Below are 27,247 nucleotides of genomic sequence, written 5' to 3' on the forward strand. Positions count from 1 at the left end.
ATCGACATGCGAGTTGAGATGTGTGATAAGCACGGCGGCGGCTAGTTTGGGGAGAGTTGACTCGGGAGGAAAAAGCAAAAAGGGGGTTTAAGCAAAAAAGAAAAGAAGAAGCAGTAAAATCAATAAATAAATACAGTCGAAGCGAGAAGGAAAGGCGTTAGAAGGGATTGAAGCTGAAGAAGAGGCAGAGGCAGATAAAGAGAGGGGGGAAAAAAAGGAAAAGGAGATGAAATTGGATGGGATTGAAAGAGGCTAGATGGATGATTTGATACCCACTGTTAAGAAGGACACGATGAACTAGCGGGTGAAAAAAGGGGGGGACGCGAGGAGAGAAAAGAGACCTATAATAATAAAATGTGGATGCTGGTAGAGAAGGACATATGGAATGTGCTTAGTGTGGATGTATGTAGGGATGTGCGGGTGGATGGATGGATGCGCGACTGGGGGTGTTAAAATGGTGTTGAGAGGCCTCTCTCTCTCTATGCTGTTGTTTCATGATATGAGTTTTGTGAAGGAGAGAAAAGAAAGAAAGAAAGAAATAGTAGTAGAAGTAGAAGTATGGAGTGCTTGGAAAAAGAAGGTCATGTCGTTAAGTTACCACGAAGTCTCAATGGGGTTGGCATGGGCCTCAGAGCTGCTGGCTTCGCTCGTGGACTCGGCCATGCCCTTACTGCGCTTCTCCTTCTTGCGGTTGGAAACGGTAGTCCATTCGTTCTCGCTGCTGAGAGAGTTGAGCATTCTCATCTGCTCCTCTTCTGATGGCAAGTCCTTGGTCCACGGTTTTCTCTCCCCGCCAGCTTGTGTAGGAGTGGGTTGTGCGGGAGCTGGCTCGAAGGTGTCAAGCAATGGCATGCCAGATGACGGCTTGGTGGATGTACCGTTGCTGGTGGTGTTGCCATTGGTAGTAGGCGTAAGGTTAGAGCTGGACGCCCATGCGTTTGCAGATGGAGGAGACACGGTTGACTTTGCCTGTTGCCTCTCGTATTCCCGGGCTGTATGCATCTGGTTCTCGACCATTGCACGCCTTGCCTTCTCTGCTTGCTTGACCATCTCGTTCTTCTCTTCGCGCTTACGGCGGGCCTGGCGTTGCTTCTTAGTCTCTACAGACTTGAAGCTGTTTTGCTGTTTCTTCTTCTTGCCCTGCTGGACGTCTTCCATGTCACCAGTCAGGCGGAGGACGGATGCGGCGGGGGCCGGCTCCTCGAGCATGTCAGTGACATCACCGGCGGGCTTGACGCGGGGAGGATTGATTGGTGACATGTCGTCGTCTGCATCTGCGCCGGTAGTGGAGGAAGCAGCAGTAGAGACGTGGTTAACGTGAGAGTCACCGTTAGTCTGTGGCTGTTGCTCCTGTTGCTGCCTCTCCTGCTGCGTAGCCTGTTTCTTTGGCTTCTTGCTGGTGCTGGGTTTAGGCTTAGCAGCAAGAGGAGTGCCGTTTCTTGCTTTGGAGAATTGTTTGGCAAATTCATAGTTGTCGTCCATGCCTCCATTGCTAGTCGATATCGACTCTTCGGCTTCGACAGCTCGCTGCTCCTTTTTGGTTTCCGGCACAGCGGCTGGTGCGTTGACACCATTGCTAGCCTCGCTGGAGTGATTTCTGCTGCTGTTGGTTTCCGGCGGGGGGCTCTTGCGCTGCTTGGTGCGTTGCTTTGCCTTCTCCTTCTTGCTCCCTGCCGGGCCACTCTCTTGCCTCTCGCTCGGCTTTAGAGAGGCAGGCCGTGACCTGGCCGTCGAGCCATTATTCTTGTAGTAGTAGCCCAATCCACCTGCGGTAAGGAGCAGGATGGCCCAGCTCATGTACGGGTTCATGATTGCGCCACAGGCCGAATATATATTATAGACAGTAACACCTTGAGCGTTGTTGCAGTTGATTGTCCCGAGGCGACTTGACGCAAACGCCGAGCGGTCAGGAGGAAGGGCGGACGAACGCCAGGCGGTTCAGGGGGTGTGCTGAGTGGTCGAGTCGAGCAGTCCGGCGGCAGCTAGACGAGCACGAGCAGGCTGGAGGAGGACCGGCAGACAGAGACGCTCAAGATGGAGTGGTAAGTGGTCGATGGATGGTCGGGTCGGGTCTTTAGAGGGGAGGATGCGAAGGTGGCTTGTTCTGCGAGCACAAGGTCAGACGGGGCGCACAGCAAGGATCACACCGGGCTGGGCTGCTCTTGGTACTCACCACGAAGACACTCATCTCTTTGCAAGCGGCGATGTCGTGGGTGTTATTCGGTGGCTCTTGTCTCTTCTCTCTCTCTCTCTCTTGCCGTGGGACGTCTGTTGGTGTAGACTGTGTTCGTGGTGGTGGTGGCGATGGTGGTTGTGCGGTGGTTTTGGCGGGCGATGTGTCTGACGATGCGATCGATGATGGAAGAGGCGGACGAAGTTTGACCACAAGAAAAAAAAAAAAGCTACCAGCAGCACAAGAGGCTAACTAAGACGGCGGCGCACCGCCAACCCAACGAACGACACAGGCCCTCGACGGGGGAGAATAAAATGAGATGAAACAGACGGAAGAACGCGCGAGGCTCTAGACACGGTCCGCTTTGTCAAAGGTGAAACGATGAGGACGCAGGAACAGCGTCAGCCGCTTTAACTATATAGCTATTAATTATATATGCGATCTCGAATGGAAAAAAGAGGCCAGGCTGGCCAGGTCTTCGGTCCCCTGGGTTACTGTTCAATATCGGCCTGCATACTTCGCATCCTTGGTCTTCTTGGGTGCTCTCCTCTCACGCGGTTTTACGGGGTCTTCGGTCCTCGTTGCGTGGCCGAATCTCGCCGTCGTGGTACAGGGGAGATAACTACAGAGCAGACAACACATTGACATCTACGGAGTATGTACATCCATCAGTTATATACTCCAGAAGGAAGATGCAAGTAATAATGGCTGGCTTGCGTGTTTGAAATGCGCGACAGGGGACGTTTCACCCTGAGGTCCAGCGGATGGCTCGTATCTGCCTTTCCGAAGGGAAGAGGCGGTTCTCCTTTTTCCACCCCTTTATCGATGGAGGGTCAAAAGGAGCCAACATTTTAATTATTATTATTATTTACTCTACGGAAGGTAACATGAAATAAACACTGGCTAGTGCGTTCTACACGTGGTGTTTCCCCTTATCCTTGCTGCTGGTTTCGCTTAATAGCCGCTGATAATGATTCTAGGCCCAAGTTAACTAGCCAACTAGTTATCTTTCGTTAGTTACCTGCGTTGCTTGAAGGGAGGCATGACTGCAGGGCCGCGCCTTCAGCAACATCGAGCAGTTAACTAGCTGGTTTGCAAGATGTTCAAAGATGCAAAACAGAAGACGCAGAAGAAGAGAGGGGAGGGAAAACATGGCAAGAGAGCGACTGTCCACTTACATGACATGAAGACGGCAAGATGTGGTATTCGGTCCAGAGCATAGTATGCTTGATGTACTGCATCGTCCAAGTGACGGCTTGGTCGATTCCTCTACGATACCTTGGTGTGCATACAACTCTCAGAGAGCCCATTGCTGGCCGATCTGCGTCTGAAGAGACCATCACACAGGGTGCTCCGCCCTTTCAGCCGCCAGGCATTACCGATAATGTGAGAAGCGCAGAGACCACTAGCTACAAGGATACAATGAACGGAGTCACCCTTGAGCGACTACTGGCAGATCTTGAGACGTGCGTTGAAGACCTTGTCCCTTACTCACCGGAAGTACCACCAAATGATATCGTTCAAATCAGTGGATCGAAGATGAGGTCCTGCAGACAGGCGATTTTCACCCTCATACGATGGTACAGACAGTCAAACCCTTCCACCAGAAAGTCGTCGACAGAAACCCAAAATGAGCGTCGAGACGATCAAAAGTCTCGGTTTAATCTCGTCAAGCCCGGGGACAACACGGATCCCAGACAGACCGGAAATCTTCAGACAACTGCCACAGGCAAAGTTCGACCGACTCAGACTTCTACTAGACCGTTGACTTGTCGTGAGCTCGCGTGTCCATCCGGTGATCTTGCTGCGACTTGTGTGACCAAGCCAGGCATCAAGCTGAAGCCTACACTGGCCCAGATGTGCAGGATGTGTTTCCCACGCAGAGACGAGAGGCTAATTGACGAGCACTGCGCTGATGAGTCCAAGAAGGAGTGGAACATCTTCTATATCCTCTTCGCTGTACTGATCTCCATTTCCACTGCTGGATTCACCCTGGCTATAGTTCGCAGATTAAGGGAGAAAGCACAAACTTCGCAAAATACAGCGTCCGAGGTCCTTCCGACAAAGCGGTTTGTCGACTCAGGTTCAACCTTCACCAACACATCACCAGCCGAACCAATGTCTAGACGAGTTGTGTCATGGCTCAGGGGGGTGGTTACGTATGTCCGGGATTCGAGAGCACGAGTAGACGTAGAAGAGCACCCGGAACTTGGTGTGGCAGCCGCTAACTCACTGATTCCAACATTTGTGAACCAGGTCAATCCAAATCGCCCGCATCCCTTTCAAGTATCCGGCGCCGAAACCTGCGAGAGGCAGACTGGACTGAAGCTCAGGAAGAGCTGTGATTCTAGCCTTGATGTGCCTGGTAAAGAGGGATCTCCACGGGCACGAAGCTCAAGTGTACAAGCTACTCCAGATGCTGTGAACGAACCATAGCGTTTCAGCGTCGATATGGATATTCACCGACCTCATACTGCGCGGTAGACAAGGATAAAGCAATGGATAGGAGGGAATATTATTAGATTCGTTTGTTTGTAGCCTGGTATTGATAGTTAAAGGGAACGGGGAAAAAATTGGGTTGCCACAGAAAATAGCATTGGCAGAGTTAATCGTCTTTTTTTGTTCGTTTGCATGACATTTGAGTCCTTTCAAAGTGTAACCACGAAACAGTAGTAAAATGGGAATAGCCTCCTTGCATAACACCTGAGACAGTTCCATCGAAAACAAAAAAAGGGGGGGAAATCATCCATTCAGGCAGTTGACGAAGGGCAGACCGATAGCATCCTTGATTTCCTTCATTGCCTGCACAACCATCTCGTCCTGCATCTTCTTACCAACTAGTTGAAGACATACAGGAGCCGAGGCTTGAATCACAGGGTCATAGTTATCTTGATACAGAGCGTCGTCATCATTTCTAGGCGTATATCCTGTCTCCTTGGTGTCCAGTTGTGCATTGATCCTTGTAACTGGGAATACAATGGCTGGGTAATCGAGAATATTCCAGATCGATGTATAACCCCAGTACCGAGATGTGGAGAGAACAGGCGCAACATTGGGGTGGGCGGGGCATAGAATCACGTCCATGTCAGGTTCGAGCTTGTTCCATTCTATATATTTGAGATGAGGTTAATAATAGGTTAGTTTGACATCAAGATATGCAGAGAAAGAGTAAGGATGAGATGTGGAATCAGATTCGGGATGTTCGGGTATGTAGGTATGTAGTTTATACTCAGACGTACCGGTCAAGTAATTGAAGCGGTATGCCTCACGTCTCTTCAATAGGTTCCATAGAGCAGGGAGATCGTGGGCTTTGACGGCAGGACTCTCTTTCGCAACCCAGTTTGCAAGCTGGAGAGCAGATTCTCCACCCTCCTGGAGAAGGGCTTCGTATGATTTTCCACCGTCAGGAGAATAGAGGCCTGCCTATAAGTCGGAACAATCGAAATATGGTCAGTTCTCCGGATGAAAAGTCGGGATGTATGAGATCTGGATAGGCTACTTACGAGGATCTCCATTGCCTCATCGTGGTGGAATGGTTTCCATTCAACAACCTCGACACCGGGAACTAACTTGAGCTTCGCCACAACTTCATGCAGGGCTCTAGTTACCGGTGGGAGAGGCTTTACAATACCGTCGTCCCACATAACGCCGACCCTGAACTTCTTTTCTCCTTTCGGGTTAATACACTGGGCATGTTCTCGCCAGTGCATCTGATGCAGGCTTGGGTCTTTGCGCCAAGGCTCAGCGTCAAGGATAACTTTCATCATGAGGTCGATGCCTTCAAATGTTGGGCATAGTGGGCCGGCTGTTCCCCAGATTGTCTCCACGCCGATGTTGTAGGCAGTCCATCCGGTGAGAGGGATTCGGTGCGTGGTGGGTTTGAACCCGTATAGGCCGCAGTTTGATGCTGGCGAGCGGATACTGCCTCCTATAGATTACATAGATGTGAGCGTTGGGGCCAAACTAACTAGCTATTGCCAAGGACGGAGCGGATTTCGGTCGTTCATAAGAGCAGACTTACCCATGTCCGTGCCAATGCCGAGTGGGCTGCCGTAAAGTGCCTGCAGAGCAGATTCACCACCAGACGAACCGCCAGGGGTCAGAGCAATGTTGTGGGGATTCACTGTCTCGCCGGTGACATTGCTTTTTGTCTCCAACATCAACTAAGTAATATCGAACGCAAGATTAGATCGTAGAAGTTGGAAAAAAAAATTACAATGTGGTCGGGGTTCTATGGAATATGCACCCACCAGCGCTTGTGGTTCTGTTGTTCTCACGTATTCGACTGCTCCAGCTGCAATCAGAATCTTGAGAAGCTCGGCATCATCGGGAGATGGGCGTCCTGCCCAGGCAACAAAGCCAGAGCTGGTGTCGCATCCCTTGACGCCCATATGAGCCTTCACACTGACAGGAAGGCCATGGAGGGGACCAATTGGCTTCTTGTGCTTTGCGAAATATTCATCCAGTTCCTTCGCCCGTGCAAGTGCTCGCTCTGGCAGAAGTTCATGAACGCAGTTGACCTAGATGACATAACTAAGTCAGGATGGTTCTTGTTTGCCTTTATTCCTGCTACACTTCTGATTAACCGACTACTCTAACTCACCAGTTTCTGTGCAATGACCGCTCGGCGGAGAAAAGCCTTGGTAACTGCGGTTGCAGTGAGGGTTCCCTGTGCAAGAGAAGCGAGCAGTGACTGAGCGGATGATTCAGTAATGCCAATATCTTCCTGCGAGAGACACTGTCTTGGTATGTCTGTCACATTCCCGGACAACTTCTCTGGGATTCGGGATAGATCAACGTCCACCTTGGAGAGTGCCTCTTCGCGGCGAGCTTGGAAGCGTGCAAGACTTTCCTGTGCTTGCGTCATGCTTTCCGCCTTATTTATATAACTTTTTCAAATCGTTGCAGAGGACGTATTGCACACGAAAAGGAAGATCGAGATAGAGTCTACCTCGATGACCGAATGAAATTGTGCTCCGATGTCATGCTCTCTAGCCACCAAGGCCAGAACTTATATACCGTCGGTAGCAACAAGGCCACGTAGGATCCTACGTCTCACCCTGAGGTATTTTGGATGGTTCCGTGTCCGTTGTAACGCAAAGGGAGGGCAAGCAGCAGGCTAAAACCGATGGCTGCGTCCACAATTCGCTACAAGTAGAGGTCGGCAGTCTAACTTGGATACCAAATACCGAATAGAATCCCAGGTTTATGGGGTTAAAAAATTGGAGTCAAGATAAGAGGATCGCCAAGCGCAAGGGTGATCCTCTGTAGGCGGACCAATCCGGCGTTGCTGCAAGTTGAATGAAGCCAGGCAGGGATGTTTCGGGGATGCAGAGAACCGTCGCTACCCCAGTCAGGCCTATCCTTATGGACCCTTTGGCTGCATACTTAGTTTTTATGCCGGAGTGTAGAGGGCCATGGCGTGGGGCGCGGGTTCGCAAAGGACATCCGTTCCTGGCGCGGGAAGAGAGGAAGGTCCCGCCCCCTTGCGACCCACTAGAAAGGGTATGCTATCAGCCTGCCCGTGTATCAACATCCGTCCGCATACCATGTAATACTATTACATACATAGGTACTGACCGGGTTCGGGAGAGATACTCTGGGCGAGAATCCATACTATGCATAGAGCTCGGTTAAGATTATGATAGTTGCCGAGCCCACCGCATGACTCGAGTTAGCCATCTGCCATACCGGACCCGCTAGAAGAGCCCCATCGTGGCCGCTGATGCCTCGTCGTCGCTTTTTTTTATTTTTTTTTTATTTTTATTTTTATTTTTATTTTTTGATAACGTTGCAGAAGAACAACGGACAGGGAAGAAGACTAAAGAGGCAACTGGGCAGCAAGTGGAGATTCACGTGATTACCTTAAGCCGACGTCCCGAAAGAATTCTAAAACTACCTACCTATATAAAATTTTAATGAGAAGAGTGGAATTTGTATATCAACGTTCCAAAACAACAAAAGCCTTCCATCAAGGAGTAGCTGGTCTGCTTCTCGGAAGCTATGACAGGGAAGAAATAAGGAAGCGAAGGACACAAACTAAAATAAGGTCTGGAATGAAGAAGAAAAGAACCAAAGGAAAGCAAAAGAAAAAATGACAAGAACCAGAAAAAAGAAATCATCATGTCTCCATGGCATATCCACTATGATCTAAATTATACCCTCCTTCGGCTTTTTTGCAGCTCTGGACCCTGCTCTTCCTGTTCATGCCAACACTCGCGTCTGCCCCTTCATGCCACCCCCAAGCTCCTGTGGCGCTGTCTCCAAACAGAGCGGCGGCTGTACCGCTGGCACATAGTTGACTAGTGTACTGAGGTACTGCACTGAGAAATCCGACCATGCGTCAAGAAGGTCAGAGCGGAACTTGCTTCCCTGAATAGACTTTCCAACATGAAGACGGATCAGGTCTCCCGACTTAGCCAACGTGCCCCGCGGGCCCGAAAGTTGAACAATTAGCTTTGAGAGGTCTTCTGGGTTTGGGCTAAATCGGAATTCGTCTGGGTAGAACCTAGAGGCTTCTACTACACTAGAATTTGAGATAACGGTAGTGACGCCGTTGAGAGCTGCCTCCAGCGGGGTGATGCCAAGAGTCTCGTAGCGGGATGGACAGATGAAGATGCCGGTGTGTCTTGCAACAGCGAATAGACTGTACAAGGCAGATCTCGAGACCTTGGGGACCAGCAGGAACAGGTGCTGGTACTGGGGTGGAACCTTGTCCATGAGTGCCCTGTGCTCCATGCTATCTGGCTGCTCTCCCCCAGCCACAAAGACCCTGAGAGGGATACCCCGAGTGCAAAGGAGGATTGCCGCGTCAACAAGCAGATCTATGTTTTTAAAGTAATCGAGGCGGGCAACTGCCGTGAACATCACTACCCCATCAAAGTTAAACCACTCTGTAATGTTTTCGGGGAGCTCGTCTTTGGTTTCTTCTGTTTCAGTCAAAAGCTCGATCGGCGGGCAAAGCTCACGTAAGGCGGTGACGCCCCTGGAGGCAAGGAAATTGCCTTGAAGCTGTGAATGTTGGAGGACAAATGCATTCTCTCGGCTCTTGATAATTTCAATTCCCTTGTCTTGTTGCCGTTCCAGGTGCTCTGCCTTTTCCATGCTTCCAAACGCCAGCGCTGCAGCCTCCTTGGAGAAAATGGTTGCAAAGCTTCCAAAAAAGGGGCCGTGGTGTGTGACACATGAAGGGATGTGACGAGGATGGTACTCCATCAGAGTATCGGTCTGATAGTATAGCATGGGGGTTCCTTCCATTGGGTTGGTAACCTTGAGGATTTTGATGCAGTTCAGAAGGGCATTGGCGACCTTGCTTGGATCCATGTGGAAATTGAAAGATACTGTCACAGTAGAAATTGAGCTAAAGGCCTCGCTGGAGATGTAGGGATCCACGATATCCTCGTCCCTCTGATACAGAATCATTCCCAGGAAGATTCCTCTCTCCACGAATGCCTGGACGACCGAGGCAGCGAACGCAGCGGCTCCGACCTTGGCAGCAGCGCTGTTGCCGGTGATCAGGTATCGCCTGTTGAGAACAACTATGGCAGGAAGTAACGGTTTATAGTCTTCTGCCATGGCTGAAGACTGGATATCTGGGTTGGGGGGTGTAGAGTCAAGGATGAGAGGCATATTGAAAACGAAATATATATATGGAATCACTCTATGTCAATATCCGGCTTGGTATGAATATTCCAAGGTTGGTGGTAATTATGATGATGATGATGATGGAGGGAATGACTCGCCTTCCTTTATGATGATGTCGAGCGGCATTTATATATTTTAGCCATGTATATGTGTCAGCGTATATAAGAGGAACATCCCACGTAGGGAGTATACGGCAAAACTAGCCATCACCAATTCTCCCCGCCACTGATTTTATTTCACCGCCCGGCTATCCCAATCCTACCCCCATTCTGTTAGAGACGGCCGAAAACAAGCAGCTGGCGATCCTTAGAGTTGACCGGCAATCTCGGGGTATCGCTTCTTCTTGGTATTGTTAAAGTTGATGATGATGCGAAGCTTATCCATGGGATTACGACGAGTGGCATCCATAGATCAGCCCTCTTATCGTTGTCTGTCATTTTGTCATGCCGCTCGTCTTATCCATGTCAGAGGTAACAGGTATACATATGTGTGTATCCTCTCGAGTTCTAGATTAAGGGACGTAAAAATAAAGTGAGGAATAGCGGGCAGATCATTGTGTCATCTGCATAACGCTATTTTGAGACATTGATCAGCCTGAGGATCTATTGATAGGCAAATGCAGCTCAAACAAGAGTCACCCCTGAACTAAGCATTGCTCAATCCAAGAAGATACACCGAAATTCGGACAAGATTTTTCGGACTTTCCAGTAGGCGAGCAAGCTAAGCTTGGTCGTTCTCCTTGCCTTAGAGCCCACATTTCTGACTTAAGGACGGTAGTGCGCGGCGGATTTTCCAGACCACCCGCTGTGGATGCCGCTAGGTATCCATCCACTGCAAATAGGCCTGGAACCGTCAGCTCTTGTTTTGACGGACATTAAGTTTATCTTCCTTCGAATTCTCATGCTCATATGCTACATTCCAATAAAAGGATGCACCAAGCTAAGAAACGAGAATATAAGAAGTCGATAGGTGTTGTCCCTTAAAATTAATAATATAGGCATTTTAAACCTCCGGATATCGGATATAAGATAGGATCAAGTCCGGTCCAGTAGGCTGAACCTTTTGATTAGATATTGTGTGCGTATGTATGTACGAAACTGTCTGCATAAGCAGATTAGCCAACCACAACACATCAAAGTGGTGTGCTCCAGCCGCTTCGTCAAAAACGTGCAACTTCGAACAAGCGTCACGGCCCAGCGGAGATTCTGCTAGGCCCTCCATCCCAGATCCACCATCAGCATAACGGAACACTCCACGTCATATGGACTGGGGTAATGGATATGGATAATGCTGCACCATTATCTCGAAATGCATCATGCTGGTGAACACGTTGGACGGAAAGCCGCCCTTTTGGTTGGGGCTGCCAGGCTGAACTGCTGCAGAGGAGAAGCTTGATTCTGAAATTGCTAGGGCTAATCCTGTAAAACTGTGTTGACTTCCTCCCTAGAAAAGGATATGCAATGGGATGATCCACCAATCGAGGTCCCACTCTGCTGGCTTGAGAACTCGGCAATTGCCTGGTACATATGGCAGCATTTCAATGAGATCAGCGGATGGAAATCAGGCAGGGGCAGTGGTATTCTACATATGGGTAAATGGTTGCAATATTGACAAAAATGCCTGTGATGTTGCGAGCTTGTCGCGAAGTTTGTCGAAAGTGCATTCACTCATCATGTACTTTGACTTCCGGCCTGTCAGTTTAGGGTACCAAGTAACCGAGTTGTCACGTGATGATACAATGATTATTAATACAGACTTTACTTATTTAAGTAAGGTAAAGATAGAGAAAACCATAATTCCTCCAATTTTACTCTGACAAAATATCAAGAAGAATTTGCGGAATGCCAATTTACAGTCTCATAAGCATGAATACGGATTGGTTGCTAAGATATTGTACGACTGATCCATTGCGAGATGGAGCTAGATGCTGCTTTTTCTAGGACGTTGCTTTATGTGGATTTCCAATACTGCGATGACAGCTTCATGGATTTTATACCACTACTAAGAATAATACCACTGAAGTCAAGGCAGTTCTTTTGAGCTGCAAGAAAGTCAAGTATAGGGCGTTTAAACATGTCAATCTCGGCCTATACTTGCTGTCCGCTCTGGATACAGGACGGCCTGAACAGCTTTATGAAATCACTCTTACCGTTCAGCCCAACAATACTCAAGCAACAATTATTTACTATACACGCCGCTATGAATTATTAAATTATTAACTGGTTTTCCTTCCGAAGATTGATGTTGAAGTTTACCTATTATTGCCTTGAAGAGTCGTTGAACTTGGGCCATTTGCCACGAAGTCAAAACAAAAATGCCAAGCTTTTTCTCGGGATTATCTCCCGCCTTGGCAGGATCCATGGTGCTTTCCTGTTTGTATACGACGTTGATCAAGTCGCAACTTCTAAAGCACAAACCTATGAAGGCGAATTTTAGCTGGTCTCTTTAGCCGGGGGAGCAGCCGATCATGCGGCGGACACAATTATACCCAGAAGTGTCCAAGGAAAAGCACTTGAGGTGGGAAGCGAGGTTGAAGAGGGTACAGCGACGGGCGCAAGATGAGACCACATGCGTATAACGGACGAAAAACCGGGTCGGGTGAAACAGGGGATTCAAGAAGGGGTGCAGAGCCATATGCAGATCCGCACGGTCATGCTTCGCCTGCAGTGAGGCGGCTTCAGCGTGTACTGCGTTTATCACGCCCGTATATCCTAGCGGCAGAACAGGCAGGACGGGCTGACTTAGAGGAATCGAACGATGAGGAGGCCCAACGAGAGCAAGCTGAACGAGCGCTAGCTAAACAAGAGACAGCTGAACAAGTGCAAGAAGTGCAAACGAGTCAAGATGGACAGCAAGATGGACTGCAAGTTGGCCCAGCAATGCAACAGCCGGTTGAACAGAGGCAAGCCATTAACCCGGAAGAAGAGCAAGAAGCAGAGGTAACAGCAGAGGAAGCACAGGCTGAACAACCCGAGACACAGCCTACTGCACCACAGGCTAAGGATGAAGCAAGAGAACCAGGTGAAGCAGGCCGATCGAGACGAGGGCAAGGAAGCAGGCGAGGGCGCAGCCGGAGAGCAGCACCTGGATCCGGGGCCGGACGTGGACAAGCTACAGAGCAGCGCCCGGGAGTAATTCGGGCACGAGGGAGAGGAGTAGAGCGAGGTCGAGCTGCTGAACAACGACCTGAAGCTAATAGAGCCCGAGGAAACGGGCGACGGCGCCCACGAGGACGAGGACGAGGACAGGGGCGGGGGCGAGGTGCAAGCCCAGAGCTAGAGCAAAGGCTGGAACAACAGCCATTGGGAGAGCTGAATTCCGAGCCGTCGCTGGTACAGCCTGTCGTCAATCCGGAACCCCAATTCGAAGCCCGGGTTGAGACAGAAGCACAGGTTGAGATGGAAGCACGGGTAGTTACACCCGGACAGCCTCAGGCACGAGTTGGTGAACAACTAGTACGTGAGCAGGTGATTCAACAGGAGCTCACGAACATCCTGGCACAACAAGAGAGTCAACCAGAATTGCCACCTGTACCGGCGCCCGTACCCGCACCGGCGGAGACGATACCGTCCCAGCTAATGCATTTACGACACCTACCGGCTCCCGAGGTACGGCCCCATATGGCACACTCCCAAAGGGTACAAGCACTACTTCAGGAGCAGCAACAAGACCTTCTCCGCCAGCAACATGCGCGGCAAGCAAGGGAGGAAGAGCTGGCTCAACGGCCAGAGATTGCGAGTCATCAAGAACGTTTGCAACGGGTGCAGGTGACTTTGCGTACGAGGGAGCTGCGGATGATAGGTGAGACTCGAGAGGGACAGCCGGAACCGGAGATTCGAAGGGTGGAGTTGGCAGTGCATCAGGGCCAGGTCCGGGAAGTAGAGGAGTTGCAGGAACAGATGCAATCAATGCAAGCACAGCAGCAGCAGTTGCTTGAGATGAGAATACAGGAGGCGATGGATGAACCGCTTGAGGATCCGCAGCAACGACAACACCAAGAAGAAGATGACGGACAGCCTAATTTTCGGGAGACGCCTGTTGAAGGACAACAACAGCTGCAACCACAGCTTCCGGCGTCGAATAGAATAGAGTCTATACCGCAACCGGTATATGGTATGCCACCTAATGGGATGGCGTTTCCGAGGAGTGAGTTTGCGAGAAGGCCGGTGTCACCGCTTGTTTTTCCACCGGATGTACAGCGAGAGTTAATTCAAGCTAGCCTTGAAGACGAGGATGATGAATATGATGGCGGTGTTGCACTTGAGCAGGAGAATATGGATTGGAATGGCAACGGCAATGGCTATGGGAATACCGATGGTAATGGTAATGGCAATGGCAACGGCAATAGTTATGGGAATGGCTACAGCAATGGCTATGTGAATGGCTATGGTAATATCTATGTGAATGGCAACGGCAATGGGTATGGGAATGGCTATGTGAATGGCTACAGCAATGGCTATGTGAATGGAAATGCAGGCGGGGATGCGAATGGGAGCGAAGAGATGACTGAGACTGAGGTTAGGTTTGCGATTGAACAAGCGGTGCAGGTGCGGACGTGGGCGCAGCTCGAAGAGATCCAACAGGACCGCACGAGAAGAGAATTCCAAGGTAGCAATGGTATGGATGCCGCAGCCGCATCCAGACTACTAAGTCGGTGGTCGGGCCGACGCGTCTACCCGACGACTCAGTTTCCAGCTGTGCCAGAGTACCATCCGCACTATCGAAACGAGGGCTTCTACCCCGTGAGCCGAGGGATATCGGAAGCTCTTTCGAACGTGCGAGCGGCACGTATGGAGGAAGACGAGCACATCGTCGATGAGGAGGAGTTCGAGTACTTCAACCTGGGCTCCGGACGGAGCGAGCTACTGGTGCATGACGGGCCGGCTGGGGAGCAGGATGAGTTGACAGAAGACAACCTGCAGGTTGGGATGGTGCTTATCGCCCAGACCACGCCGGCGGAGTATGAGCACTGGAAGACTCGTCGGGATACCCATGCTACCTGGGCGGAGGTGAAGCTTGGAGAGGAGATGGCTAGGCTGAGGGTCCGGATGGAGCGGTGGGAGGCGACGGTGAGGTGGATGTGGCAGATGGCGGAGGTGTGGGAGCGAGATGGCGGGTTTGAGAAAATAGTTGAGTTTGATGCTGATGTTTTGGAAGCGATGAGATTGGATGGGGAGGCGAGTGATGACGACGAGCTAGTTGGGTTCATGGACGATTTGGATGTGAGTGTTACTACGACGGACTATGATGCAGTGTATTGTTAAGTGCTTGGTCTAGGGAACTAGATACAGGAAGACAAAGCAAGAAGTGAAAGCAGAGAGCCAACTTTTATACGCCAACGTAAAGAGTAACGGGTAACCACACGTAGGAAGTAACAAGAAGAAGAAGGAGAAGGAGGAAGAGTAGATTAATGGGTGAGGATTAATGGGTGAGCAGGTCATGTACGCTCATGCCAAGCTTACGCCTGGCGTGTGTATGTGTATGTGTGAGTGTGTGCTGTGCATGTGCATGAGGCCATATAGTGGGCGAGGTAGTTGCTGAAGCGGTGGTGGCTGAAGTCGAGGAATGCCGTCTATCGGTGTTGAGCATGAGCAGAGCAGCAGAAGCCTCTCTGTCCATGTCTACGTCGTCGTCCTGCACGGCAACGTCGTCCCCACCGGTGGGTACAAGCAGCGGTGAAGTGTTGGTAGAGGTTGCTGTGGTGGACATGCTGTAAGTCCGCGAGGCAGAGGAGGCAGTGGTTGAAGTGGTGGTAGGCCTGAGAGCAGGCGAAGGCAGGACCATGGTTATGATGTCGAATCCCGCCGAGGCGGTCTGGTGGCCCTGGCTCTGCGCCGGTGAAGGCATGGTGGAGGTGTTGGCGGTTGAAGGGTGGATATCCGGGGAGACGGAGTATGAGCTGGCCGAGTCCATCTGGATGTTTGCCGAGGGCTGCCAGCAAGGCGAGGTGGGAGTGTCATCCCGCCTGGCGGCCTTGAGGTCTCTGACGCAGCTCTCCAGGTAGTTTACATACTCAATGCTGGCCTGGAGTTATTATCTGTTAGCCGCTGTCGTGTATCTGAGACTGATAAGAGGACTGACTGACCTGGAGGATGGCGAGCTTGTGCATCTCATGGCCCCTGCAGGCGGGAATCATGTCCTTGAGCGTGGCGAACTCCTGGTTCATCTTGGACCGGCGGCGACGCTCGATCAGACTGTGAGCGGTGCGCCGGGCGATCTTGCGGCCTGCGGCGGTGGCAGCGCTGGACTTCTTCTTGGTGGTGGCAGCCGGGGCGGCATCCTGCTGGTCGGCCTCCTCGTCTCGCTTGGGCTTGACCTGGATGATCTTGCGGGTGCGCGTGGGCGGCGGCGGCAGGCTGAACTCGGGCTGTCTCTTGGAGCGTCTTGTCTCTGGCTGTTGCTGTTGCTGTTGCTGTGGTTGTTGTTGTTGCTGTTGCTGCTGTTGCTGCTGCTGCTGCTGCTGGGGCTGGTGGTGGTGGTGATGCTGGATGGCGGCGGGCGGGAGGGCGAAGTAGAGGTCGTCTGCGGCCTTGTCCATCTTGTCCATGGCGGCGATGTCGGTCGACGAGGCCGGAGTTAGCGGTAGACGCGGCTTCGGCATGGCAGTACCTGGTAGATGCCAGCAGTGATAGTAGTGGTGATGGTGATAGCAGTGATAGTAGTAGTAGTGATAGTAGTAGTGGTGGTGACAGCAGTGATGGCGAGGAGGAAGAGTCGGGTCGACGAAAAGAGGGCAGGCGGCGCTTCTTCTACTTGCGCCGCGAGTCCTCCTGGTGGTCGCGTGCTGCCAACGGTTGGCTGGCAGGACGCCTGGGGCAGGGCCAGGCACATGGACGCGGGGAGGACGCTGATTGGCTGCGGGGCGGGCGCAGGGGAGGGAGGCTAAGGTTGCCGTGGCTGAGTCAGCGGGGAAGAGGGCCGGGGTGGAGGTGGGCACGTGGGCTGCTTAGTCATGAGAAGAGGCCGGGCGGGAGGAGACGGAAGAGAAGACGCGGGAGGGAGGAAGAAGGAAGATGGTCCAGTGCTTGGTCCGCTTAGTCATCTGCCGCGCGTCTATCGCCCTCTTTCTACTGGCTAAAGACTCGCCGGAGGAGCTCCTCGCTTAGTAAGCTGTCAGGCCCGCGCTCCAGCACGCCCACGCGGTTGCCGCCCGCCCTCCACCCGCCGCGGTCGTCCTCCTGCTCCTCCGCCACGACTGCGATCTCCTCTTCGCCCTCCACCACCACCTGGTCCACCACGTCGGCGTCAACCCGCCCGACAAGCCGCCTGTCCACCACCGTCGCGCCTCGCGTCCACTGGCCCGTCGTCTCTACCCGCACGTCTCGCTCCTGCCACCGCCATGTCTCGCTCCCGCCCGTCAGCACGTACCACACGCACACGGGGTCGTGCAGGCTCATCTCCTCTTCCGCCGTCGCCGCCTCGTGCCGGGCCAGCTTGAGCTCCCGGATCGTGCTGAAGGTGTGCTCGACCACGGTGGAGACCAGCTCGGCCAGCGGGGAGCTGCGCTGCAGGTGCGGCGTGATGGCGGCGCGGAAGGCCGTCGGAGTGAAGTTCTGCGTGTGCGTCAGGTCCAGCGGTGCCATCTTCAGAGTAAGTCTCTTGTCCAGACGTCGTGGAGCGGCCATTGGCGAGGCTGCGGGCCAGGTGCGCCGTGGGTTAAGCGATGTCAGCGCCATCAGCTGGGCGGCTGCAAGGGGGTCCGCGAAGACGTTGAACTCCGCAAAGGGGGTGACCTGTATTACACTCGCTGTCAGTACTCCGTACTCTAGTAAAAAAAAAATATAGCAAATGAGAGGAAACATACATTTCCTGGCTCGTCGATGGCTCCGCCCATGATGGCCACCTCCTTGGCTCGCAGGAAAGTAGGCAGGTCCTCGGCCGCGGCCAGGGCAAGGTTTGTCAGCGGCCCCACGGCCACAATGGTAATGCTGTCTTCCTCATTCTCGCGCAGCAGGCGGAGGATCTCCAGATGAGACGGCTGGCGAGACGGTATATACAGCTTCTCGCCTTCGTCTGCGGCCTCTTCTTCTTCACTCGCAAACAGGGCCTGGTAGGTGTCGTCGGCGGAGAGATGGGGACACTAGAAAAAGGAAGCACTCTCAGCACACTCGAACAATTCCTAGAAGATTTACAGTAAATGCTACAGACACACCTTTGTATGAACGTTCCCCAGTCCATCGAAACCATGAAAGTATCCCGCGTCAACCTTGCTGCCGTCCAGAGGGCCCTCGGCGCCACAGGCAAGAATGGGCCGGCATGCCTTGAGCGCAGAGAAGGCGTGCTTCCCCGCCTCCCCGCGATGAGCGAGTTCCTTCTCAATAACGTGGAACACCGACACCGCGTTGCGGAGACACTTCTTTATCTCGATGTTGCCGAACGTCAGGGAGATGAGTGCCACTTCTAGCTCGGCCGAGGATGCGGAGAAGGACAGGAGGAGGGCCAGGATGTCATCGACGCCCTAGTTGGGTGCAGGGTGTTAGCTACATGCTGGCTAAAAGAGTGTATAAAGTGTCCATACTTACTGGGTCGGTGTCAATGATAATGCGTTTAGGCATGGTCAAGTAAGTATTTACCTGTTTAGCAGTGATGAGGATGTTGTGGATGGTTAATTATGAGAGGGGCCAATGGCTGTCTTTATTTACGCCTTATATTTAACTAATGGTTATATATACGGAGCTCCCCGACCCACCTCGGCTATTACTTTGCCGACGGTGTTTGGTTACTTTTTTGCATCTTACGTTTTTACTTTTTTCTCCCGGCATGCAAGTTGATGCATGGCAGGGTGGATGTGCTACGCTTCCAAGGCACCTGTCTGTCGTACGGCGGCAGGCCGGTGTCGGTAGTTAATTTAGGTAGAAAGAAAAGAAAGGATGAGGCTCAAGATCGAAGTTAATAGCCGGCGCTTAGCTACTTCCTTCCTGATCTGCTTTGTCAAGCCTCTTTATTTACTCCACCCAACTTCACTTGTTAATGCATGGTTTCTGTTTATGGCATACTTACATAGCTCTATTCACTTTCATTCACTGCTTCCGTCGCATCTGTGAAGGTAGACTTGAGTAACTAGATGGCCGTGGATGGAGGGAGGCAATCTAGAGCCATGGTCGAAGCAGCTATATAAACCCCCCTCATTTCGTTCTTCTTCTTCTTTCTCTCTTCGTTCTCTATACCTTTCCCCCTTCATTATCCATCCTTCATACAACAAACAGACACTCCTTTTGCCCACTTGATACTAGCACAATGTCCCGACTCATCATCCGAGTCAACCCAGACTTTCTCATAGACGGCGGCCCCGAGACCTCAGACCCCATCCAAGCAGTGGTCCGCCCCCTCTCGCACCCTGTCTTCTCCTCATCCAAGATCCGTCTCTTTGGACCCCTGGGCGCAACCATACCGCTCAGAGAGTTCCTTGTCACTCCTGACGAGGATGTCGCATCCACAACAGTCAGCCCCGAGCAACGCATGATGCAGCCTTGGCTGCCAGATCCCCGCTGCACGACGTACTATACACCGTACTTACCGCGGGATCTCACAGAGCCACAATTCAAAGTAATGGTCCAGTTCCATCGCTTCACGAGGGGTGAGGATGTGCTGCCGAACCAGCTCTCGCCGCGAGCTATACGATACATATTGTCTGCAAACAACAATTTGCCTGACCCATACTCACGCTTTAATAGGCGCACACGGCGCTGGGTATACATGGGCTGGACGCGGGCACATTTCCTGGCATTTTTCTCCATTTATCGTTCAGTCATTTTGAGCTCGACCGTTGACGGGAGTGGAATCCTAGAATTGCGGAGCTTGGGTGAATGGCTTTATGCAGCGCCCCCTGAAGCGATGGGTTGTGAGGAATGGGAGCGCTTAATTATGGAGATTGGAGGGTTGGAGAATATTTTAACGGATGAGGAGAGATGGGATGCCTGCCACACAATTGGTGTGGAGGCTGCTGGTCGTGCAGATGAGGTTGGTGATGATGACGCTGTCCCTGTTATGAGAGCGAGGAAGGAGAGGAAGAGAGGACAGAAGGATAGATTGGCTGCGTTGTTGAGGGGCGGGTAGTTTGGTGTTGTATCTTGATATGCACGCTTCTGGCTAGCGCAGCTCTTTCATTGAAATTCATTTTTATTGGTTAGATGCGGATCACTGAGTATTATCCAGTAAACGGCCCCCTCAGGCCAGGTATCCAGCCCGAGCCTGCTACTCCATTAGAGCCTAGCTGGTGCAGTGGTTGCTGCTGCTGCTGCTGCTGCTGTAGCAAAGAACCAACTGTATGACTCTCTCCATACTTGTAGGTAAGTATCGACGTCGTAGGCCCTACTCGCCCCCTAAAATCATTCAGCAGGCTATGTACGCCCCATCTACGCCCCGCGGCTTCAAGGATAGACTGGGTCTTGCCCAGGGCTTCCAACGCGCGGGCGGTGGAGTTCACACGCTTCGCCCGGTCGATGTATGGCGGTAATGGGGTTTCGCCTATATCATTTGTTGAAGGCGCTGGCGTTAAGTGTTCTGGAAGTGTCTCATTTAGTACCTCGGTATGGTAGTTCTCCAGTGTGACCATCAAGATATTTGAAACGGTGTACACCCTCTCAAAGTCAATATACGTCAATGGTAGACAGGGCGCTGATGAGTTGAGGAACGTATGGAAATCCACTAGAAAATCAACAGTATACTCAAACAACACTATCTGGTTGAATTTGCTAATTTCTGGTGCGCGTTTGGATGGAGAGAGTACCAGAATGCAGGTAAATAGTAGCTCAAGCCGGTATAGTGGTATCAGATGAGGCGGGAGGTCTGATCGGGCAGTTTCAAACCAGTCCGTCAACATGGCACAGCGCCGCCAGGAGACATTCTCGGCATCAGGTAGTATTTGTCTCCCATTAAAATACAGGTCTTGGTAGAAGCTGGATTGTCGCCGTCGTATATCGAACATCTGTGCTGCTGCTTTGATATTTTTAGGGGATATCGCATCCCCAAGGTTTATGGAGTTGGATGTTGTTGTAGTAGAAGGGAGAGGGACGTTGACTGAGTCATCTGAGAACGAATATGCTCGTCCTAATGCACTGCTGACGTATCTACATTGCATTAGTTGACATCCCCTAGAATTACGCAAAGAGTACACACCTGTCGATGGAGTAGAGGCAATAGAACGTCTTCCGTGACTGGTTCAGGGCCGTGGTGTCCATGTTGATTATCGACCGTTGTTCTTGGTGGATACCCAGGTCAGTGGCCACCCGTGCCGCCATGCCTATCAAATACCATGTCTTATAATATTTCGGTGCAAACATGGAGAACTGCGTCAGCAGCAGGATAGACTGGATACCCGCCAGTGAGCCCGGATGTAAAACGTCTTCCGCGTATTTTAACGCTGCGTAGACATGGACCAATGCTGCCTCGCAGTCTGAATCCATGTGCATTCGCGATTTCATCATCAGAGAAATGGCCAGAACCATTCGAAGGGACCAGTGGTCGAAGCTTGTCGCAAATCTGCCACTATCCTGGTAGATGTTATCCAATGAGGCCCAGAATTTGGTCTCCATAAGAAATGGCATTAACACATAGAGGTTATCAAAGTAATATTGCACAAGGCCCACAGTCTGCGCTCGGGGCGGGTATTCAGTCCGTGAGCATGGCGGAATTGAAGACAACCCCTTTGCCACTCTCAGGAGAAGTCCCGCAAAGGAGGTTGAAGATGTAATTCCATAGAAATCCCGAGACGTAGCGTTCACAGACCTGGTATTGACATTAGACATAGTCGGGACTACTCAATTCCGGACTGTGGATTGACTCACAAAAACCCAAAGTCACCGACCAAATCATCAATGTCAGATGTCTCCTTACCGTATACTCCACCAGTCGTCCCTAATGCGTCTGATGAATTCCCAGGCTGAGTGCCTCGAACTTCTGCTAGCCTGCTTTTTAAACGTTCACACTGAGCTTCCAGAGCAGCCACATAACTCCTTTCTTTCCCCTTTGCAAACTCGTCCGTAGCTCCAGAACAGCTTCGTGCCTTACCCGCTCGCTCACAGGCCGAACATGCCGGCAGCTTGCCATCGCATTTAACCTTGGATGACCGGCATCTCGAACATGCGGCAATCGGACGGCTAACCTTCAGCAACGGGGCGTCTAAGAGCGTCGTATATAGTGCATCCATCGCGCGATCCTTGTATAAAAGCCGTGTATTCGGATTTCTCAGGCGGGGGTATGGGCCTAAATTACCACCGCATATCAGGTGAGGGCTGCTGCACTGCGCGGCTGAGATTCAGTACAGAGGGATCATGATGAGATCAGTGTCATGCAGTGTCCTATTATCGTGTATTCCAGGTTCCACGCATGCCAGCAACTTATAGCATACTCGCCTACGTCCCAAGGGCTGCGCATCAACTTTGGAATCAACCTCAAGCTTTGTAACTTGACACACCCCGTAAATAAATATTGCGATAGGTAATATTGGATGGGTAGACGTCAGGCGCCGATGGATGGATGGATAGACGGGATTGGCGGGAGGCCCATGCTCATTTCGGAATATACATATTCCGACAATGTGCGGAGCCAGGACCTCATGTTGGCCCGCGCGTGAAACGCCACCGAAGACGATGGGATTGATAGAGATTTTTGCTTGAGACACAGCAGTGTAAGTCAAGGACTAGAAAGACAGCCTGGCGAGGAAAAAGTGGTACTGCTATCACCAATGTAAACACCCGTGCGAAGATAAAGAAGTTAAGCTTCGTACATGGGTGGGAAAGCCACATTTCATCATAACTACGCATACTGTGCATAGACTGTCGGGCCTCAGCCTTGAAAGGGTTAGGAGGTTTGTTTAATCCCTCCCTACTGATGCATAATTACGTGGATATTGCATCCATGGTCTCTCCTGCACCGTATCGACCGGAATTTAAAGCGATATGGCTTGTTCTGGTGTTGATACTGGGTAGAGAAATATCAACGGGGGAACTGGCTATAAGATGGCGTCTATTTATACCCTTCGCCGACATATTCATACTATATCTACTGAGTACCCTTTGCGCAAATATGGCCAAAAGCAGCTCAAATATACAGATAAGACTACTGCATATCCTAGGCCGTTCCAGCCCGGACAGGCAGTACATCCTCATTATGTGGAGGATACTGACTTCAAAGATAACATTTTGCCGTCCCGGCCCACTTGGAGATACAGCTATGCCGCCAACACTAAGAGTCTTTACATGTTCAAATCTTTGCAGGTAGTAGTTGGGGGCTCCCGGCCTGGAGGAGTCATCATTGGAAAACAGAGAAATACATCGCATATATAATGCATTTCTCGTGCTTCTGAGTTTGGAGAATATTACCCGGAATGGAAGGGAACTGTTCTGAATGCGCCGCCCCCGCCTCTGACTGAAATTTGACCAGGAAGCTGCATGGGAAGTGCAGCCTCCGAGAGCTGATAAATGAGAAGGAAGCCTAGTGGGCTATCCGAGGAGACAACATGCGAAGCGCTGGGGAGGAGTGGTAGTGCTGTCGGTCCTGTAATATGGAATTGCAGGACATATATCTCAACTTATCAGTGCTGGAGCAGTATACCACGTGTGCCACCTCGGTTAAAGCCTTGGTATGCTGGTCCGGACAGATTGACGTGGTTAATGCCCGACACAAGTGCTTATTACTTCGCAGAAGATGAAACTAGCTAACTAATCAACGAAATACAATAATTCTCAAGAACGGGTTTTAACTCTCCTAGAACCTATGCTGTCAAATATATGTAGAACGGCATTATTTGATCTAGATTTACTATCTCAGTTCGCTAATTACCTCTACTGTAGCACTCACGGATTCGAGAATTCAATAAATGCAATTTAAGCTTGTGGGTCCTTCTGCGGTGGATGGATATCGCCGCTCATTGGCTAAAACCCTTCCAAATACACGTAGTAACGCCATGTGACCAAGTTATTATGTCGTCTGAAATAAAATTCAAGGGGTACTTCGAATATTTACAGCTTTGTTTTCGAAAGATGAAAACATGAACAGAGAATCGAAAGAAGAGCAATCTCCACTCGAACTGGTAGCAGTCAAAGAAAGAGAAGCTAACTACCAGCTGGTTACTCGCGCTTGTCGATCAAAAGGCGGCCCTGCGGTGGAACACTGGCAATGTTGTACCAGTTGAACACTTCGAACTTCCCGCCCTCCAGTTCTATCCGTGAATGCTTCACTAAAGCGAGGATCCAAGTCTTCATTTCTGTCGGACTGTTAGCTTAGCACCCTCATATGTATTACCAAAGGAGAAAATCCCTACCCATTATACCCAAGAACCTCCCCGGACAAGACCACCTTCCTAGCCCGAAGGCCATATACCCTGCGCCTGCAGTTCCAGCAGACTTGCCAGTCCCAACCCACCGCAATGGGTTAAATACGTTCGGGTCTGAATAGCACTCGGGTGATCTGTTTGATAGGTATGCGACTGGGAAGACCAAATAACCTGGTGACATTTTGTCAAAATCATGGCCGGCGATCAGGCTAGTTGTACAGCATTCTCATACCTTTTGGAATTCTATACCCACCAAGCTCGACGTCCTTCATGGTCAATCTGGCAACATTAATGGTGTCTCCTTTCATTCGCATGACCTCTCGGATGAAAGAGTCGGTTTTGGCCGCTTTAGCTATGCCCGAAGAGTCAAGTATAAAGTCTCCATCGGCATGTTCCTCCTCCCGAATAATGGTTGAGATTTCGTCGTGGATAATTTTCTGGGTCTCAGGGTATAATGCCAGGTAAAAAGTAACCCAGATAATGGCGGCAACCCTAGCATTTAGTTAGCTTTCCGAATTCAGCGAAGGGTTGTTTTTGAGTGGTTACTGACGTCGTGTGGACGCTAACGAATGCAATAGTGATTATCAATACCATGATCCATATCCGTGACAGTATAGGTACGTAGCCATCTTCACCGGCATATCGACGCATGAGGTACTGTACGATAGTCTCATCCTACACAGGGAGACGGTCAGAGGCATAACCCTTGCACGCACAGAACACAACTCGCAACACACCTTTGTATCACGGGGGATGTACTTGACGGAAATATCCGCCCATAGCTCGCCAGAAAATTTCCGCCCAAAATCCCAGGGAATCCGTATGAGCATGATTCGGATCCTATCCATTGTCAATACCGTTCTCACCTTCAATGGTTGTCGGGAGAACTTGCCATGTATATGGATGCCATAGGAAAGGCAACTTTCGTGCGGCCCACGACTTGTTAGGGACCAATCCCATCAATTCTGTAATATCCTGGGACAGGGCAATGACACTATTCTGGTATTCAACATTGTTGTACTTCTGCAATAATCACTCCATCAGCTAGCTGCACCGGCCAGGGGTAATGTGCATGTAACCACGCTTACCTGACCAAGGAAGATGGTGATTGCTACTTCGGCCATGGTTGATTGCATTATGGCCCATATATCCATAGGATTTTTTTCCCGGCCGGCCTTCGTTATTTCCGAAACGACTCGTTCAAAAATTGGCCATACTATTGTCATGATCGGCATTTAGCATGATTGGAAATTGACAAAAGGAGTCACAGTTGCATACTTTTGGGAACATCCTGGTTCAATCGTCGACCCGAAAAGTCTCTCGCGATGATATCCAGGTCACGGAAAAAGGACCCTTCATGGAGGTTGATCAGCCAGTTAATACCAAGCACCTATATTTCCATCTTGTTATTATTTGACTGTCCGAAAGCGTCAACTAGAAGGAGGAGCAATACCTCCGCCATGCCATTTTCAAAACTGAAGGACTTATCCTCCGTTAGGATCCTCCGTGTAAACTGTTCTGAAACAAGGTATTCTTTCTGCATGAAAGACCCTCGTCATTAGCGGGCCTGTCGCTGTATAACAACCTGACTCGCACATAAGATATGCTGCTCTCACCCTGCCATTTCGTTTGACCATAATAACTGGGCCATGCTTTTGCAACCCTTCTGTCATCTTTTCGATGGGCGAATGCAGAAGTTCATGGTCCTTCGTAAAGGTCAAAGTCAGAAATATATGGACCAGGCATTGGATTTATTTGGCTTCTGTGGGCGCTCGACATACCGTTATAGGGACATAAGGAGGTAAGGGTAGTTTTGATGCATTCTAATGATATTGGGCTTTTGTTAACCGCGTCTTCCAACTTCCAGGGACAGAGAATAGCATTACCTTTCTAAGGATCAGGGATTTCCACAGCAGCCAGAGCGCAACGATAAATGCACTGCCTATGACGGCGAGTTCAGCCCCGGTAAACGCCATGGAGAGTTGCGCGTAAGGTAGAAGTGCCATCTCGAGCATCCTGCCGCTGGACGTCGAAGTGAGATGTTATCTAATGGGCTCTTCTCGGAGCTAAGGGCCCCTCCTCTTATAGTTATACTAACTACCGTCCCGTTGCATTGTTCTCTTCTTTGATATCGATCTAGTACTCCGTACCAGCGCGCGCCCTGGCCTATGGTTATCGCCTTCGACTGCATGAACGCTGCAGGCCCTCTCTACTCTTCCCTTCATTTCTTTTTTTTTTTTTTTCAACTATAGTTATTATTTTACTTCTTTTTTTCGGTAGCCTTAATATTTTTGAGTTCCTATTCACTTTCTTTTCCAACTTCCATAAGCGTTCTCTTCGATACAAAGAACCTGGCTATCGGGAAGGGGTTGCACTCTAAATGTCGGCTGTCATATATTGACAACAATAAGCAGCGCTTAATAGGAAAAAGCAAAGCGCCCGCATGGCCCGGTGGCTAACCTTGACTGACTACTAGCTAGCTAACTATACAAGTTAGTGACTGGCCTGGCCAATCGAGGCGGCGGAGGACAAGGCTTTCGTAGATCAATGAAAGAGAGGCATTTCTTGCTGCCACGCCGCATCGAGTTTGGGTCAAAGAGAATATATCCCTCACGCTCCGGAATAATAATGAATGGCTTAAGTGATGCGCGTTCATAAAAGAAGAAGAAGATAAAGACCTCGCATGCCACAGATTGTTCGGGCGTAGCTGCAACAAACATGAATATATTTCCTGTTCCTCGCTCGAGACTCAGGACGCCATGGCTAGCCAGCTGTATAGCAATATCTCAACGCTGAAGAGCCTCCAACATGGCCCGGCATATCTGGGGGATATACCTCTGATAGGTCTGTCCTCGCTGACGGCCTGCTATGATCGGCTGCTCTCATTCCTTCATTCTATCCTGCTGGATGTCCAGTCAGCTTACAGACAGGCCGGCGCTCTCTTTATCCTGACTTTATGAGATCATCCATCAAGAGGCGTGAATTAACTATAGCTTACTGCTTACTGACAGCTGTGATGATGTATAGAGCAGGCCATACTCTCCTATTCGCTGTCATATCAACCATATGGTACATGCGGTCCTTTGACCACAAGTTACGTGTAGACAGACGGTTCCGCCGAGCTCAGATCAGAGATGAGATTGTCGAGTCCTTGC

At 50.7% G+C, this 27,247-nt stretch overlaps 10 protein-coding genes across 10 annotated transcripts; 3 read left to right on the forward strand and 7 right to left on the reverse strand.

Moving 5' to 3' along the window:
• Positions 1-594: 594 nt before the first annotated feature.
• On the reverse strand, positions 595-1,809 carry TRV_02585 (uncharacterized protein; the record flags this gene model as incomplete). Its single annotated transcript, XM_003023205.1, has 1 exon — positions 595-1,809. The coding sequence occupies one exon, from the start codon at positions 1,807-1,809 to the stop codon at positions 595-597; it is 1,215 nt and encodes a 404-aa protein (XP_003023251.1).
• A 1,463-nt stretch (positions 1,810-3,272) lies between these two features.
• On the forward strand, positions 3,273-4,609 carry TRV_02586 (uncharacterized protein; the record flags this gene model as incomplete). The annotated part of the gene is made up of 2 exons (XM_003023206.1): positions 3,273-3,375; positions 3,396-4,609. The coding sequence occupies 2 exons, from the start codon at positions 3,273-3,275 to the stop codon at positions 4,607-4,609; spliced, it is 1,317 nt and encodes a 438-aa protein (XP_003023252.1).
• Positions 4,610-4,915: 306 nt separating this feature from the next.
• TRV_02587 (uncharacterized protein) lies at positions 4,916-7,040 on the reverse strand (the record flags this gene model as incomplete). Its single annotated transcript, XM_003023207.1, has 6 exons — positions 4,916-5,280; positions 5,413-5,596; positions 5,677-6,101; positions 6,195-6,336; positions 6,424-6,693; positions 6,777-7,040. The coding sequence occupies 6 exons, from the start codon at positions 7,038-7,040 to the stop codon at positions 4,916-4,918; spliced, it is 1,650 nt and encodes a 549-aa protein (XP_003023253.1).
• Positions 7,041-8,377: 1,337 nt separating this feature from the next.
• Positions 8,378-9,802, reverse strand: TRV_02588 (uncharacterized protein; the record flags this gene model as incomplete). Its single annotated transcript, XM_003023208.1, has 1 exon — positions 8,378-9,802. One exon carries the CDS (start codon positions 9,800-9,802, stop codon positions 8,378-8,380), a length of 1,425 nt encoding a protein of 474 aa, XP_003023254.1.
• Positions 9,803-12,375: 2,573 nt separating this feature from the next.
• On the forward strand, positions 12,376-15,168 carry TRV_02589 (uncharacterized protein; the record flags this gene model as incomplete). The annotated part of the gene is made up of 2 exons (XM_003023209.1): positions 12,376-15,039; positions 15,109-15,168. 2 exons carry the CDS (start codon positions 12,376-12,378, stop codon positions 15,166-15,168), a joined length of 2,724 nt encoding a protein of 907 aa, XP_003023255.1.
• Positions 15,169-15,238: 70 nt separating this feature from the next.
• TRV_02590 (HLH transcription factor, putative) lies at positions 15,239-16,364 on the reverse strand (the record flags this gene model as incomplete). The annotated part of the gene is made up of 2 exons (XM_003023210.1): positions 15,239-15,841; positions 15,903-16,364. 2 exons carry the CDS (start codon positions 16,362-16,364, stop codon positions 15,239-15,241), a joined length of 1,065 nt encoding a protein of 354 aa, XP_003023256.1.
• A 520-nt stretch (positions 16,365-16,884) lies between these two features.
• Positions 16,885-18,372, reverse strand: TRV_02591 (nucleoside hydrolase, putative; the record flags this gene model as incomplete). Its single annotated transcript, XM_003023211.1, has 4 exons — positions 16,885-17,550; positions 17,622-17,897; positions 17,970-18,275; positions 18,340-18,372. The coding sequence occupies 4 exons, from the start codon at positions 18,370-18,372 to the stop codon at positions 16,885-16,887; spliced, it is 1,281 nt and encodes a 426-aa protein (XP_003023257.1).
• A 682-nt stretch (positions 18,373-19,054) lies between these two features.
• TRV_02592 (uncharacterized protein) lies at positions 19,055-19,873 on the forward strand (the record flags this gene model as incomplete). The annotated part of the gene is made up of 1 exon (XM_003023212.1): positions 19,055-19,873. One exon carries the CDS (start codon positions 19,055-19,057, stop codon positions 19,871-19,873), a length of 819 nt encoding a protein of 272 aa, XP_003023258.1.
• Positions 19,874-19,964: 91 nt separating this feature from the next.
• TRV_02593 (C6 transcription factor, putative) lies at positions 19,965-21,965 on the reverse strand (the record flags this gene model as incomplete). Its single annotated transcript, XM_003023213.1, has 3 exons — positions 19,965-20,886; positions 20,936-21,544; positions 21,604-21,965. 3 exons carry the CDS (start codon positions 21,963-21,965, stop codon positions 19,965-19,967), a joined length of 1,893 nt encoding a protein of 630 aa, XP_003023259.1.
• Positions 21,966-24,301: 2,336 nt separating this feature from the next.
• On the reverse strand, positions 24,302-25,228 carry TRV_02594 (uncharacterized protein; the record flags this gene model as incomplete). Its single annotated transcript, XM_003023214.1, has 5 exons — positions 24,302-24,584; positions 24,643-24,767; positions 24,830-24,932; positions 25,030-25,115; positions 25,181-25,228. The coding sequence occupies 5 exons, from the start codon at positions 25,226-25,228 to the stop codon at positions 24,302-24,304; spliced, it is 645 nt and encodes a 214-aa protein (XP_003023260.1).
• Positions 25,229-27,247: the final 2,019 nt, after the last annotated feature.

Source organism: Trichophyton verrucosum (assembly GCF_000151505.1).
Source record: "Trichophyton verrucosum HKI 0517 chromosome Unknown contig00222_1.f1.exp, whole genome shotgun sequence".
Classification (NCBI taxonomy): domain Eukaryota; kingdom Fungi; phylum Ascomycota; class Eurotiomycetes; order Onygenales; family Arthrodermataceae; genus Trichophyton; species Trichophyton verrucosum.